This window comes from Mesoplodon mirus, assembly GCF_964341445.2.
Source record: "Mesoplodon mirus genome assembly, chromosome: 1".
Lineage (NCBI taxonomy): Eukaryota > Metazoa > Chordata > Mammalia > Artiodactyla > Ziphiidae > Mesoplodon > Mesoplodon mirus.
This window is the reverse complement of record NC_138976.1, coordinates 73,417,520-73,434,941: the sequence shown is the minus strand read 5'-3', so window position 1 is coordinate 73,434,941 and position 17,422 is coordinate 73,417,520. Positions and strand designations below refer to the sequence as shown.

The 17,422-nt window shown below is 39.6% G+C and overlaps 1 protein-coding gene across 1 annotated transcript in view; it reads right to left on the bottom strand.

Moving 5' to 3' along the window:
• Positions 1-1,277: 1,277 nt before the first annotated feature.
• Positions 1,278-17,422, bottom strand: part of LOC309806906 (histone-arginine methyltransferase CARM1-like) — a gene marked incomplete at its 3' end in the record, with an annotated part of 99,901 nt that continues 83,756 nt past the window's right edge. The window contains exons 8-10 of the mRNA XM_082625950.1: positions 16,925-17,062; positions 3,274-3,363; positions 1,278-1,287 (exon numbers count right to left, since the gene is read on the bottom strand). Of these exons, the coding sequence (XP_082482076.1) occupies positions 1,278-1,287; positions 3,274-3,363; positions 16,925-17,062 (238 nt within the window). The remainder of the gene's footprint in view (positions 1,288-3,273; positions 3,364-16,924; positions 17,063-17,422) is intronic.

Here is a 17,422-nt window from a genome sequence, read left to right as displayed (position 1 = left end):
AAACCATGAGACCAGGGAGTTTGTACCCATCTCATTGTCTCTTATACCCCAGCACTGAGAAGAGTGCCTGGCACACAATGATTACTTAATAAACTGGTTGAAAAAAAGCACAAAGGAAACCAATATTTAACTTGAGGAAATCAAGGGAACTTAGTATTTTGGGGGAAGAAGAGTCAACTTGTTTTGTGAGAAGCCATGAGTAGAACAGAAGCTTGGCTTGCGGTGTGAGCATGGAAGATGAAGTGCTCTTTGGGCCACGGCATCTTGGTCACAGTTCTTTTAGGAGCCATCAGGAGCTCCATGGGGCCACATTCATCCACTCATTCAGCAAGTGTTTGTCTAACACCTAATGTGCTAGATTACACTGCATTATCAACGGCAGTAGGCAAAATCTTGTGCTCAAGGTATGTGGCTTTGCAGACAAATAAAATAATAATTGAGACACAGCCATCCGGGTGCCCTAAAAGTGGTATCTGCACAGGGCTCTTTGAGTGATGTGCGAGGGGCATCTCAGCCAGCCTCGGGCTTCGGAGGCTTCTCAGAAGTGAGCAAACTTCATTAAGGTCTCAAGTTTCAATAGGAAACTTTGGGCCCCAGCTTTCCTTAGTGGGACTTGGCAACAGTACCTCAGAGCTCTCTCTCCTGGTGCTCTGAAGCAGCTTCAGCTGTTTCTGGGTTTGGGGCACCCGTGGTGGTGGTTTTATGGATTAACACTCTCTTGGTGCCCTCTCCTTCTCCTTCGTGTCACTATTGCAGTTATGATGATATAATTAATTATGCAGAAAGCTATTTAATGCCCACTTCCCTCCCACTACAATGAGAGCTTCATGGAGGCAGGGGCTGCACCTGCCCTGGTCACAGCCGCATTTCCACAGCCCAGCACAGTGAGTGGCCCAGCCAGGTCATGGGACAGACTGTGTGGGACCCTAATGATGAAGGACTAGTCTCACAGTTCTTGGAAAATCTACTAGGTTACAGGAGAACTTTCCCTCCCTGATGGAGTAGTTTTGTGCCTTTGCTCACTTTTAGGAACAGCTGTTAGCTCTTCTTTTATTTTCAAATTACTTTAAAATAATTAATAGTCAAAATAAAAGTCCCCCGACCCTGCCCAAGGAGAAAGAGAAACTTTCACATTATGTGTAATGGTGGATGCTCATGTGTTCAGCAATTAATTTGTTGATCTTGACACGTTTTTAGCATGTCACTGGTGGCCAGATGGTACTGGGGATCTGCCAAAACCCCAAAATGAATCTTTTGCTTTTGTGTGTCAGTAGGGCCTACTGTGCCCTAAAAATGGGAGGAATAAAAAGCATATTACCAATTGTTCCTCTGGGTAATGCCATTTATTTTAATTCTCCCAAATACACACATACAATACACACACACACACACACACACACACTCTCTCTCTCTCTCTCTCTCTCTCTCTCCCCCTTGGGCTGATGCTTCTCGGTTGCTGCAATAGCAAACTGGAGAGGAGAAGGATATTAACACTGTTGGACATTTAACTAAGCACCTACTATATACCAAGTACTCATCAAAAATTCTGTCAGTTGGCCCACATCTCCATTGAGGAAACCGAGGCCTAGACATCAGGAAGGGATGGTGAAGAAATATAGTCAAGGTCTGTGATTCCCAGGGAAGTTACATTTTCAAGCACCTCATTTGCTTAATTAAATACATGAATCAGACTTGCTGCTGAGTGAGGGAAAAGGGGAAAAGGAAAAGTATCTGCCCCTTGCTCCACTGTCCATCTGTTTGACAGGGCTGTAGCCATCTTAGGCATCAGCAGACCTTTGACACTCTCACTTTGACCTTGTGGCTACTGTGTTTATGTCTTCGTGCGAATCAGGGGCTGGCCAAGGCCCGGGCCCTCTCTCTGTGGTTTTCTGGTTCAAACCTCGGTCTTTGCGATGAAGTGGAAGGGGGACTCAGAGTTACTAGCTTATGTGGTTCTTTCATTCAAAAGTGGGTTTTCTGAAACCCTATAAGAATTCATTTTCTTTTCCAAAACCCATATGATTCTGTTTGGAATGAACTACAAATCAACATCTATTTACTCAGAGAGAGAGCTGGTGAGCCGAGAACAGGAAGAAAAGAAAGTGGCATTTATCGAGCACCGGTTATGTGAACTACTAAGTACTTGGACATGTTATAGATCCTTGCAATCGCCTGGTGAGGTATGCTGTTTATCCCATCTTACAGATGAGAAAACTGAGGGCTAGGCAGATTCAACAGTACTGGTGAGTAGACAGACAGCCTGTTCTCTCCGAGGCCAAAACCTGTGCCCTTTGCTTAACATGGCAGGATTGTGCAAGGGGATGGGAGCGAGGACTTCTCTCTTCCCTCGGAATTCGAGACAGATCCAAATCCCTAACTGGCAATAGGTTTCAAAGAGTCACACCATATGTGACAGCCTACATACAACATATACAATTACAGCCTTGCCTCCACTGCTTCAAGGTCAACATTTCCTTTTCCCATCTTGGCCAAAGAATTCTTGGTGTGGTTTCCTGAGTTTCCTCTTTTCTTCAAGCTTTTTAATACTATACAGACATGATGCTTTGAATTAAAGCCTTGGGGAGACATTAAAATATGAGAGAAAAGTCACTTTCTATTAAGAAAGTCAAGAGTGACAGTGTCCAGTGGTTTTATTTGCGTGGTTGATTTCATGTGTGGATATTTAACTGGCTCATATTGAATAGCTATACAAATGGGGAGATTTTCCAGAAACATTTGTTGTATCCAACCCACTGTGGCAAGTTCTTCATATCAGACAAAATCTGCACAGCTGCCAAAGAAAATTATGTCCTGACTTACATGATCTCAAAAAAACATCTAAAAAATTTACTTTAAATGGACTCATGTTTTAGGTGTATTGGAATAACTGCTACATAAAATCATCCCATAGTGAATGAAGGTCAAAGAAGATCATCTTTAAACTCTACATTTTGCAGATGAGAAAACTGAATGCCAGAAGGAAAGTGACTTTACCTGAGGTCACACAGCTCTCTACAGCTCAGTTGTAAGGAGAATTCACTTTGTAGGACTCTCCTGCACTGTATCAGGATCAGATTGTTATATATTGAATTCTATTTAATGGAACATAAAACACTCAACTCCATATCGGGATCCAAGTCTCCTTAGAGAAGAAGAATAGATGCTTTTTCTCCTCTTAGGAAAGGTGGAATTATTCTAAACCTCTTTACCTAGTCATATGGTCAGTTGAGATCCTATACACATAGGTGTGAAATGGATGAGGGCATTTCTTACCTACAGAAAGGATTCTTTAAATCGAGGGTGTTCCCAGACCTGAAGCCTGTCTGGTTTACCAGCGCCACGATCTGAATGTCATAGCTCTGTCTGTAAGGCAGAAAAAGAAAACCAACATATCAACTCACAAGGCTGGTGTTAGCCAGTCACATATATTTAGGGCATCTTCTTTTTTCCTTTTTTTTCTACTTTTTTGGGCATACCATGTGGCATGTGGGATCCTAGTTTGCTGACCAGGGATTGAACCCATGCCCCCTGCAGTGGAAGCATGGAGTCTTAACCACCACTGGACCACCAGGGAAGTCCTGGGCATCATTTACGCATACCTACTTCATGCGGGTTTTAAGAGCATGTGTTTGGCATCTTATACATTTCTGCATCTGTTTATTTGGATACGATTAATATTGGTAGAGGCAATTGAAGGCTTGTTTGCTTGCAAACTGTTTATTACAGGAGTCTGATAGCTATAATTTCTTGGTTTAAATATTACAAAGGTAATGGTATTTCTGGTTGATTAAAGTATTTAAAAAAAACTTTATCAATATCAAAGGCAGAAATGGCTTTAAGTAACAGAGACCCTTTATGGGTCACCACTGATGTACCAAAACAATCTTAATCACGCGAGAATTGGCTAAGCTAAAATCTCAAACTGACGTAAAACAGCCAACAAATGTGATTGATTTTAAGAGACCCCAGATGAAGGCTCAAGCAATTACAGTGAGAAGAAGCGGCTAATAATAACGAGTAATATGCTATATCCTGATGACTAATCTGAAGTGGTTATGTTTGTGGGATTTTTATTAGTCATTCTCAAGAATATATGTATTTCTTTTGGTTATAAAAGGGTGACATACTCACTGTAGAAAAATAAGGAAAAATAGAAATAGAATAATCCATAATGTCACTAGACAAGGATTCCTTCAACTAGCATTGTAGAATATTTCCCTTCTATGTAATTTTCCCTCTATATTTATAAATTTTTAGCAAAATCATGCTTAAATTGCTTAAACAGTCCTTCTTATCTCCTTATTAAACGTTAGCCTTTATCCTATAATTCTCAACAATGTATTTTTCAATACCATTATGTGGGTATAGCACAATTCACTTAGCAATTTCTCACTGTTAAACATTTATGTTTTTATAATAACATATTATTACTTATGGTAACAAAAATCTGGTTTTATGACAGAAATTCTCTGCAAAAGACATTCCTGTAATATATCTTTATGTACTATCTAGGATTATATTTCTTGGGATAAATTCCTAGAGGTAGACTCACCAGGCTAAAGCATATAAAACATATTTAAGGCTCTCAAGACCTACTGCTAAAATATCTTCCAGAAAGTGTACCAAATTACTTCCTCACCTACAAAGCATAAAACTACTAATTTCATTACACTTTTTCCAATTCTTAATATTTAAATGTTTGGGATTAAAATATTATTATTTTAATTTGAATTTCCTTGGTAACTAGGCTTCTTTTTTAAATTCCAGAAATTAGTGAGTGATATAAATCCCTCCCTATCATTCCCAATAGTGGCCTGGGTAGGTTTAAATATAAGGTCAGAATCTGTGAAACCAGTAACTCAAGGTCTAGATTTTAGTGAGGACAAACAAAATAAGAGGAAGACACAGCCATATATATATATATTTTTAAGCACTCATTTCTGTGGGCATTTTATTTTTGTATTTTTAAACATCTTAATTGGAGTATAATTGCTTTACAATGGTGTGTTAGTTTCTGCTGTATTACAGTGAATCAGCTATATGCATATGTATATCCCCATATCCCCTCCCTCTTGCGTCTCCCTCCCACCTTCCCTATCCCACCCCTCTAGGTGGACACAAAGCACCGAGCTGACCTCCCGGTTCTATGTGGCTTCTCCCCACTAGCTATCTATTTTACATTTGGTAGTGTATGTATGTCCATGCTGCTCTCTCACTTCGTCCCAGCTTACCCTTCCCCCTCCCCGTGTCCTCAAGTCCATTCTCTAGGTCTGCGTCTTTATTCCTGTACTGTCCCTAGATTCATCAGAATGACTTTTTTTTTTTGATACCATATATATGTGTTAGCATATGGTATTGGTTTTTCTTTCTGACTTACTTCACTCTGTATGACAATCTCTAGGTGCATCTACGTCACTATAAATAACTCAATATCGTTTCTTTTTATGACTGAGTAATATTCCATTGTATATAGGTGCCACATCTTCTTTATCCATTCGTCTGTCAATGGACACTTAGGTTACTTCCATGTCCTGGCTATTGTAAATAGTGCTGCAATGAACATTGTGGTACATGACTCTCTTTGAATTATGGTTTTATCAGGGTATATGCCCAGTAGTGGGATTGCTGGGTCATATGGTAGTTCTACTTTTAGTTTTTAAAGAACCTCCATTGTTCTCCATAGTGGCTGTATGAATTTACATTCCCACTAACAGTGCAAGAGGGTTCTCTTTTCTCCACACCCTCTCCAGCATTTATTGTTTGTAGATTTTTTGGTGATGAACATTCTGACAGGTGTAAGGTGATACCTCATTGTAGTTTTGATTTGCATTGCTCTAATTATTAGTGATGTTGAGCATCTTTTCATGTGTTTGTTGGCAATCTGTGTATCTTCTTTGGAAGAATATCTGTTTAGGTCTTCTGCTCATTTTTTGGATTGGGTTGTTTTTTTGATATTGAGCTGCATGAGCTGCTTGTAAATTTTGGAGATTAATCCTTTGTCAGTTGCTTCATTTGCAAATATTTTCTCCCATTCTGAGGGTTGCCTTTTTGTCTTGTTTATGGTTTCCTTTGCTGTGCAAAAGCTTTTAAGTTTGATTAGGTCTCATTTGTTTACTTTTGTTTCTTTTTCCATTACTCTAGGAGGTGGGTCAAAAAGGATCTTGCTGTGATTGATGTCATAGAGTGTTCTGCCTATGTTTCCCTCTGAGTTTTATAGTGTCTGGCCTTACATTTAGGTCTTTAATCCATTTTGAGGTTATTTTTGTGTACAGTGTCAAGAAGTGTTCTAATTCCATTCTTTTACATGTAGCTGTCCAGTTTTCCCAGCACCACTTATTGAAGAGGCTATCTTTTCTCCACTGTATATTCTTGCCTCCTTTATCAAAAGTAAGGTGACCATATGTGTGTAGGTTTATCTCTGGGCTTTCTATCCTGTTCATTGATCTGTATTTCTGTTTTTGTGCCAGTATCATACTGTCTTGAATACTGTAGCTTTGTTGTATAGTCTGAAGTCCAGGAACCTGATTCCTCCAGCTCCATTTTTCTTTCTCAAGATTGCTTTGGCTATTCAGGGTCTTTTGTGTTTCCATATAAATTGTGAAATATTTTGTTCTAGTTCTGTGAAAAATGCCACTGGTAGTTAAACAGGGATTTCACTGAATCTGCAGATTGCTTTGGGTAGTATAGTCATTTTTGCAATGTTGATTCTTCCAATACAAGAACACGGTATCTCTCTCCATCTGTTTGTATCATCTTTAATTTCTTTAATCAGTGTCTTATACTTTTCTGCATACAGATCTTTTGTCTCCTTAGGTAGGTTTATTCCTAGGTATTTTATTCTTTTTGTTTCAGTGGTGAATGGGAGTGTTTCCTTAATTTCTTTTTCAGATTTTTTCATCATTAGTGTATAGGAATGCAAGAGATTTCTGTGCATTTATTTTGTATCCTGCTACTCTACCAAATTCATTAATTAGGTCTAATAGTTTACTGGTAGCATCTTTAGGATTCCCTATGTATAGTATCATGTCATCTGCAAACAGTGACAGTTTACTTCTTCTTTTCCAATTTCGATTCCTTTTATTTTTTTCCTGTCTGATCGCTGTGGCTAAAACTTCCATAACTATGTTGAATAACAGTGGTGAGAGTGGGCAACCTTGTCTTGTTCCTGATCTTAGAGGAAATGGTTTCAGTATTTCACCATTGAGAACGATGTTGCCTGTGGGTTTGTCATATATGGCCTTTATTATGTTGAAGTAGGTTCCCTCTATGCCTACTTTCTGGAGAGTTTTTGTCATAAATAGGTGTTGGATTTTGTCAAAAGTTTTTTCTGCATCTATTGAGTTGATCATATGGATTTTACCCTTGAAGTTGTTAATATGGTGTATCACATTGATTGATTTGCATATTGTGAAGAATCCTTGCATTCCTGGGATAAACCCCACTTGATCATGGTGCATGATCCTTTTAATGTGTGGTTGGATTCTGTTTGCTAGTATTTTGTTGAGGATTTTTGCATCTATGTTCATCAGTGATATTGGCCTGTAGTTTTCTTTTTTTGTGACATCTTTATCTGGTTTTGGTATCAGGGTGATGGTAACTTTGTAGAATGAGTTGGGGAGTGTTCCTTCCTCTGCTATATTTTGGAAGAGTTTGAGCAGGATAGATGTTACCTCTTCTCTAAATGTTTGACAGATTTTGCCTGCGAAGACATCTGGTCCTGGGCTTTTGTTTGTGGGAAGATTTTTAATCACAGTTTCAGTTTCAATGCTTGTGATTGGTCTGTTTATATTTTCTCTTTCTTCCTGGATCAGTCTCAGAAGGTTTTGCTTTTCTAAGAATTTATCCATTTCTTCCAGGTTGTCCATTTTATTGGCATAGAGTTGCTTGTAGTAATCTCTCATGATTCTTTGTATTTCTGCAGTGTAAGTTGTTACTTCTCTTTTTTCATTTCTAATTCTGTTGATTTGAGTCTTCTCCCTTTTTTTCTTGATGAATCTGGCTAATGGTTTATCAATTTTGTTTATCTTCTCAAAGAACCAGCTTTTAGTTTTATTGATCTTTGCTATTGTTTCCTTCATTTCTTTTTCATTTAATCTCATTCGATCTTTATGATTTCTTTCCTTCTGCTAACTCTGGGGTTTTTTTTGTTGTTGTTCTTCTTTCACTAATTGCTTTAGGTGTAAGGTTAGGTTGTTTGTTTGAGATGTTTCTTGTTTCTTAAGGTAGGATAGTATTGCTATAAACTTCCCTCTTAGAACTGTTTTTGCCGCATCCCATAGGTTTTGGGTTGTCGTGTTTTCATTGCCGTTTCTAGGTATTTTTTGATTTCCTCTTTGATTTCTTCAGTGATCTCTCAGTTATTTAGTAACATATTGTTTAGCCTCCATGTGTTTGTATTATTTACAGATTTTTTCCTGTAATTGATATCTAGTCTCATAGCACTGTGGTCAGAAAAGATACTTGATATGATTTCAATTTTCTTAAATTAACCAAAGCTTCATCTGTGACCCAGGATATGGTCTAACCTGGAGAATGTTCCATGAGCACTTGAGAAGAAATTGTATTCTGTTGTTTTTGGATGGAATGTCCTATAGATATCAATTAAGTCCATCTTGTTTAACGTGTCATTTAAAGCTCGTGTGTCCTTATTTATTTTCATTTTGGATGATCTGTCCATTGGTGAAAATGGGGTGTTAAAGTCCCCTATTATTATTACGTTACTGTTGATTTCCCCTTTTATGCCTGTTAGTATTTGCCTTATGTATTGAGGTGCTCCTATGTTGGGTGCATAAATATTTACAATTGTTATATCTTCTTCTTGGATTGATCCCTTGCTCATTCTGTAGTGTCCTTCTTTGCCTCTTGTAATACTCTTTATTTTAAAGTCTATTTTGTCTGATATGAGAATTGTTACTCCAGCTTTCTTTTGATTTCCATTTGCATGGAATATCTTTTTCCATCCCCTCACTTTCAGTCTGTATGTGTCCCTAGGTCTGAAGTGGGTCTCTTGTAGACAGCATATGTACAGGTCTTGTTTTTGTATCCATTCAGCCAGGCTATGTCTTTTGGTTGGGGCATTTAATCCATTTACATTTAAGGTAATTATCGATATGTATGCTCCTATTACCATTTCCTTGATTGTTTTGGGTTTGTTTTTGTAGGCCTTTTCCTTCTCTTGTGTTTCCTGCCTAGAGAAGTTCCTTTAGCATTTGTTGTAAGGCTGGTTTGGTGGTGCTGAATTCTCTTAACTTTTGCTTATCTGTAAGGGTTTTAATTTCTCCATCGAATCTGAATGAGATCCTTGCTGGGTAATCTTCATTGTAGGTTTTTCTCTTTCGTCACTTTAAATATGTCCTGCCACTCCCTTCTGGCTTGCAGAGTTTCTGCTGAAAAATTAGCTGTTAACTTTATGGGGATTCCCTTATATATTATTTGTGGCTTTTCCCTTGCTACTTTTAATATTTGTTCTTTGTATTTAATTTTTGATAGTTTGATTAATATGTGTCTCTGCATGTTTCTCTTTGGGTTTATCCTGTATAGGACTCTCTGTGCTTCCTGGACTTGATTGACTATTTCTTTTCCCACGTTAGGGAAGTTTTCAACTATAATCTCTTCAAATATTTTCTCAGACCCTTTCTTTTTCTCCTCTTCTTCTGGAACCCCCATAATTCAAATGTTGGTGCGTTTAATGTTCTCCCAGAGGTCCCTGTGACTGTCCGCACTTCTTTTCATTCTTTTTTCTTTATTCTGCTCCCTGGCAGTTACTTCCACCATTTTATCTTCCAGCTCACTTATCTGTTCTCCTGCCTCAGGTATTCTGTTATTGATTCCTTCTAGAGTATTTTTAATTTCAGTAATTGTGTTGTTTATCACTGTCTGCTTGCTCTTTACTTCTTTCAGATCCTTGTTAAATATTTCTTGTATTTTCTCCATTCTATTTCTGAGATTTTGGATCATCCTTACTATCATTTCTCTGAATTATTTTTCAGGTAGGTTGCTCACTTCGTCTTCATTTATTTGATCTTGTAAGTTTTTACCTTGCTTCTTCATCTGTAATATTTTTTTTGTCATTTCTTTTTTTTAAATTTTTTGATGGGTGGTGCTATATTCCTGTCTTACTGCTTGTTTGGCCTGAGACATCCAGCACTGGAATTTGCAGGCTTTGGATACAGCCGGGTCTTGGTGCTGAGATGAGGACCTCTGGGTGTCCTCACTCTGACTGATATTCCCTGGGGTCTGAGGTTCTCTGTTAGTCCAGCGGTTTGGACTCAGAGCTCCCACCACAGGAGCTCAGGCCTGACCTCTGGCCTGGGAACCAAGATCCCACAAGTTTCATGGCATGGTAAAAAAAAAAAAAAAAAAAAAAAAAAAAGAAAGAATATAAAAAGAAAGAAAGAAAAAAAAGGAGCAGTACAATATCAAAGAATAAAAAACAAAATAAATTCAGAAAGATAAAAAATATATTAGAAAAATAAAACTATAATTGAAACAACTGCAACAAGGTAAAATAAAACCAGAACAGAAAAAAGAATAAAAAAGGGGAGGGGGTGGGACAAGCCAAAAGGAGAGAACAATACCAAAGTATGAAGAATAAAATGAGAAAAATAGAAGATGTATTAGGAAAAATAAAAATATAAAACATTCAACAACAATGAATCAACAAGGTAAAATAGAACCCCAATCTAAAAGAGAAAAAAAGAAAAAAAAAATCCTTGCTTATGGGGGCAGAGTTTAGGTGGGGGTGGAACTTAGGCAGGGGTGGAGTTTAGGGTGGGGTGGGACCTAGGCGAGGTGACATTTAAGCATGGGGCGGGGCCTCTGCTTAGGACCTGCATGGAAGGGGAGAAGCAGCATGTGGAGAGGAGGGCCTCTGGAGTGTGGAGTTCTGGAGTTTGGAGGTAGGGCCCTGTGTGTGGGTGGGGTTTAGGCCCAGCGCATTGGAGGGAGTCTCAGAGTGGGTCTCTGAGTGTAGAGGTGTGCCACAACTACTGAGCCTGTGCTCTGGAGCCCACGAGCCACAACTACTGAGCCTGCGTGCTGCTACTACTGAAGCCTCTGCACCTAGAGCCCGTGCTCCGCAACAAGAGAAGCCACCGCAAGGAGAAGCCCACGCACCTCAATGAAGAGTAGCCCCAGCTGGCCACAACTGGAGGGGGCCCGCACACAGCAACGAAGACCCAATGCAGCCAAAAATAAAATAAATATATACAGAAAAAGCTTTAATTATGTGAATATACTACAGTAATAATAGAAAGTACAAAACCAAGTGCTATAGATAGACCTATATGGATGTATGTGTATGTGTGTGTGTGTGTATATATATTTACACACTATATATATATATACATACACACACATGCATAGAGAGGTCTGTGTACATATACACATACAGAAATTCATATAGTATGCATTTTATAAGACAAAAATAAAACTAAAAAAAGGAGCTTAGTTGCTCCGTGGCATGTGGGATCTTCCTGTCCACAGGGCTCAAACCCGTGTCCCCTGCATTGGCAGGCAGATTCTCAACCACTGTTTCATGAGGGAAGTCCACATTCACATAATTAAAAGAGAAATGTTAGTCTACTTGGGGAACACATGTATAAAGTGATTTTACTCATATGTGCACATAATCAAACAACTTTGGAGACCATTCCTGTGAACTTTAGGGATATAAATTTCATAAACTGCATAAAAAAGAGATGTTCTCTTTTACTGTCCAGAGCAATAAAATGAATGACAGCTCAAGAATGATGGGAGGCTGTAAGAAATAAAACGCTACTAATACAATCATAAATGTTCCTGGCAGGGAAGAAAAGGGCAGTCATTGTCACACTGGTGTGGTTGCACAGGGAGTTCTCCCAGGAGGTCAGAGTTTAAAAGAATATTTGATGATAAGGGAGGGAGAGGTCCAATCTAAGGCAGAACAAAGAGGCAGCCCCATACTGAAAAAACAGTGTGAAAACCCTGACATTAAGGAAGTGCTGAGGTTTGTAGAAAATACCAAGGAAAACAATTTTAAGATTAAAAAAATCTGATGAGACACAATGAGAGTAAGAAAGAGAGCAAGGGAAGAGGAAAGGGAACTAAGGTTTACTGTGGACCTACTACGTGTTAATTACTATACTATGTTTTCTCCCTTAATATCTGTAAAATCCTAGTGAGACAATTATTATACATTCTACTTTATAGATGATGAGGTAAGGAAACTGGAGTGTTAGGGAGATTCATTAACTTGCCCAAGATCACTCAAGTAGCAACCAGTATGGAAGAGAGACTGGACAGAACCGGGCGACACCCAGACTCCAAAACCTAGTCTCTTTCACTACACAAGGGTGCTGGTCTAATAAGATACAGAACTTCCTTTCTTCTTCCTGCAAAAGCACTGCATGCCCATGGTATCTCCACATCTTCTTTCAGTTGTGCTGGGCTACATTTTTTTTTTTTTTTTTTTTTTTGTGGTACGCGGGCCTCTCACTGTTGAGGCCTCTCCCATTGCAGAGCACAGGCTCCGGATGCACAGGCTCAGCGGCCATGGCTCACAGGCCCAGCCGCTCCGCGGCATGTGGGATCTTCCCAGACCAGGGCACGAACCCGTGTCCCCTGCATTGGCAGGCGGACTCTCAACCACTGCACCACCAGGGAAGCCCACTGTAAGCCTTTTTGTACATTTCTGTTTTGTACAGTGTAACTATATTATCTATTAAAAAATTAAACAGCCATTTAAGAAGATAGAAAGTTATGAAAACTAGAGATAAAGCATAGTTTCACAAAAGAATAGTAATAGCTGTGTCCAATTACGTTCATTTCCCTTTTTGGCAGTGTTATTGGACTGGGCAATGAGGGTGAAACTAGAGGTTAAGCTCATCTGGAATCACATTCAATAAAGGTTGGTTCACATTTCCTCTGGCCTGGATGGAGGAATGTGGGCTGGGTATGAGCACAGGTGGAGGGATTTTGAGCTGCTTCCAGGCCAGATCCAAAGGGTGTAGATTAGGCTATGAAAATTTTTTAAATTTTTTTGGGTGGGGCTTTATTGAGACATAATTGAGATATAACGTTGTGTAAGTTTAAGGTAAACAATACATTGATTCGATACACTTACATATTCCAAAATGATTCTCACCATAGCATTAGCCAACACCTCCATCACTTCACATAATTACTGTTTCTTTTTTTCTTGTGAGAACATTGAAGATCTACTCTCTTAGCAACTTTCAAGTATATAATACAGTATTATTAACTATAACCACCATGCTGTACATTAAATACCCAGAATTTATTTGTCTTATTTCTAACATAGCTTTATATTAATTGTGGAATAGGCCTCTGAATCAATATCTTATTTATTTTGTATTTTAAATTATACAGTACAGTTGACTGCCGCCCTCCTTTTTTGGTGTACAGTTCTGTGAATTTGAACACATGTAGAGATTTATGTAAATACTGCCACCACAATCAGGATGTTATTATTCCTTTGCAGTCACACTGTCTCCCCACCCATAACCCCTGGCAACCACTGATCTGTCTCCATCACTATAGTTTTGTCTTTTCAAGAAAGTCACACATATGGGGTCATACAGTATGTAACATATTAAGACTGGCTTCTTTTGCTCAGGATAATTAGGCTATGCGAATTTTGAAGGAAGGTTTACACTCTGGGCCTCTTTCTGCTTAATAATTTTTAAATGAAAGTTTGCCTATTAAATTCGCAAATGATACAAAATGGTAGGACTCACTAACATGCTACACACAAAAAATTTTTTAAGTAAGATAATCCACTGGCTCTAGTAAGGATCTAAAAACAGCATGATGAATGCATGAGTGGAATAAATACAAAAACTTGAATTGAAGCTGACAAAAATCAGCTGCATGGGCTTCCCTGGTGGCGCAGTGGTTGAGGGTCTGCCTCTCGATGCAGGGGGCGCGGGTTTGTGCCCCGGTCCAGGGGGAATCCCATGTGCCGTGGAGCGGCTGGGCCCGTGAGCCATGGCCGCTGAGCCTGCGCGTCCGGAGCCTGTGCTCCGCAACGGGAGAGGCCACGGCAGTGAGAGGTCCACATACCGCAGGAAAAAAAAAAAAAATCAGCTGCATACTAGGAGAAGGGAGAAATGACTTAAAGATCATGTAAAAATATACTTTTTGCCTTTAATTATCTAAACACTCAAGTAAAATGGCCCCCAACTTAATTTAAACTTTAATTACATTATTATTATAAGTATGGTACTCAAAACAGCAGTGTTCACTATCGTTTTGTAGCCAGCACTTACCAGGACATGTATGCTGTCCTGTACTTAGTTTTGGAGAACTATTTTAATTTTATTTTATTTTTAAACTTCTTTATTGGAGTATAATTGCTTTACAATGATGTTAGTTTCTGCTTTATAACAAAGTGAACCAGCTATGCATATACATATATCCCCATATCCCTTCCCTCTTGCGTCTCCCTCCCACCCTCCCCATCCTACCCCTCTAGGTGGACACAAAGCACCGAGCTGATCTCCCTGTACTATGCAGCTTCTTCCCACTAGCTATCTATTTTATATTTGGTAGTGTATATATGTCCATGCCACTCTCTCACTTCGTCCCAGCTTACCCTTCCCTCTCCCCGTGTCCTCAAGTCCATTCTCTGCATCTGCGTCTTTATTCCTATCCTGCCCCTAGGTTCTTCATGACCATTTTTTTTTAAGATTCCATATATATGTGTTAGCATACTGTATTTGTTTTTCTCTTTCTGACTTACTTCACTCTGTATGACAGGCTCTAGGTCCATCCACCTCACTACAAATAACTCAATTTTGTTTCTTTTTATGGCCGAGTAATACACCATTGTGTATATGTGCCACATATTCTTTATCCATTCATCTGTCGATGGACATTTAGGTTGCTTCCATGTCTGGGCTATTGTAAATAGAGCTGCAATGAACACTGTGGTACATGACTCTTTTTGAATTATGGTTTTCTCAGGGTGTATGCCCAGTAGTGGGATTGCTGGGTCGTATGCAAGTTCTATTTTTAGTTTTTTAAGGAACCTCCATACTGTTCTCCATAGTGGCTGTATCAATTTACATTCCCACCAAGAGTGCAAGAGGGTTCCCTTTTCTGGAGAACTATTTTAAAGGGGACATTGAGAACCTGCGTATTTCCAGAGGGAAGGACTGAGAATTTTAACCTATTTCAAAATCACTCTTATAGGAGGGAGGAGTTGAGGATGTTGGCCTGAGGACAGGGAGACCAGCAGTATATTCCGTAAGATGCTCCTAATACTTGAACAACTGCCATTTGGAGGTTGGAACAGACCTATTTCTTTTGAATTCAGAAACATAACTAAGATCAATGAGTTGAATCTACAGGAAGCATCAATAGATCTGTGATCAACAGCAAGAGTAAGTTTTTAATAATTAAAGATGTCTAAAGTAGAAGAAAGTAGCCAACAGTCAATGACTATATGAAAAGTCATAACCTTATAAGTAATTAAAGAATTATAAACCAAAACAACAAGATGCAACTTTAAACACTTATTTTGGAGTCTATTGGATTAGCAAAAGCCACAGAGACGGTTATCATCCAGTTTCAGGGAAGACGTGGAGAAAAGAGTTTGCTTATCTGTTGCTGGTATGAGTGGAAATTGGTGCAGTCACTGAGAAAGGTAGGATCTAGTAGACTGTAACATGTACCTACCTTTGATCCAGCATTTCTATTTTTAGGCATCTCATTTAGAAATATTCATGTCACTGTGCAAGCTCTATGTTCAAGGATACTTAGTGCAGAATTTTTTGTAATGGCAAAAAAAAAAAATTGGAAGCAACCTAAATGTCAGTGAATCAGGGATTTTAAAAAAGACATTATGGTATATCCATGTCCTTGGCTGTTCTGCATTTATGAAAAGAACAAAGCAGATCTATCTGTACAGATTCAGGACTTATTACTAAGTGAAAACTTAAGTTGCAGACTGCTAGTGTAACCTTCCTATAAAACAATAACAACTCTACAATGATGTTTCTGTTGGTACATGCACCAAAAAACACTTGAAAGGATAAGGACTAAGGGCTCACATCTGGGGAATGGGGTGAGCGTGGGAGCATGGCTGGACTCTAGACACTCTTGTAGTTTTCAACTTACATGTGAGCATGTTTGGTTTTTGTCATGAAAAAAATAAAGATGTTAAAAATGGAAGGGTTGATTGGTGAGGTAGTGAGCTCTCTGTCACTGGAGTGTTTAAGCACAGGCCCAAGGAAGGTGGTGGGGGTGGGAGTGCCGGTAGGGAGGGAAGAAAGTTGGATGAGATGACCTCTAAGTACCCTTAATATCCTGAGAGTCTTTGAGCTACTCCTCTATGCCTTTCTGCTCTAATTCACCCAGGAAAAGCTCCAACAAGATGAAAGAAAATAGAGCCTTCTAAAAATGAGGTAAATCAAAGTATTCACTGCTGAGACCTCGTGAGTCCATTACCAGAGGGAAGCAGCCGGTTCTGCCTCACACACCATGCACCACTCCTGCAGTACTTTCCCCCCTGCAGTACACATCGATTTCCCAGTACTAAATTTGGGGATGTGTGGCTAGACAGATGGAAGTAAGGCCAGGAAGCTGACGTGGGCTTTAGAGCGCTTGATAATTCAAGTCTTTGGCAAGTGCTCCCATAAGCTAATGGATTTCCTTCCTTCCTTCCTTCCTCCCTCTGCGGTCAGGTGGGGAACACTGCCCTTGACTTATCTTAAGCTTCTCTTCCTGGCCGTGCTCAGTGCAAGGTGACGTGTGGTCTGCAGGCTTTGAGGCTAAGGGCATCTCGGCAAATTCAGCCAGGCCTCTGTAAAGCCTGCTGCCCGTTTCTGGTGCTGGAGTCTCAGGGGCCTGTCAGCTTCCTCTTGCTCCCCCACCTGTCAGAGCCCAGGAAACAGGCGGGATCCGTCGGTACTCTCCTGCTTACCGTTTATTGGCCACAAACAGCACTCTCCCTGAGAGGGTCTCTCCTTCCTTGGCAAAGAGAGGAGTCTGAAAAAGGCACCGCACCTGATACCAGTGAGTCAGAGGCTCAGTGGGCGCTGTTGACAGCCAAACTGTTACCCTGTGGGGCAAGGCAAGAGTTAAAAGCCAATTAGACTCCAGGCCCACATTAATGGATTGAACTGGGGACGAGTGGTTTTGTTTATTAACTCATGGAACACTTTTAAGATACGAATGGCTCAATTTATTGAGCAGTTACTATGTGCTGGGTACAGTGCCAAGAGCATTATGTAATTAGCCCATTAAATCCCACAACAACCCTAGAGAGTCAGGCCAGGCTTCAAACCCAGGCACTTGGTCACTCTGTCAATCTGTATGGCTATGTCAAAGTTCATTAGAAGCCCGATAACAGCAGAGTTAAATTGGCAATTGATTTGTTGGAAAAGTCTGGCAGGGTGAGAAGTCTGGAGTGTAGCCTCTT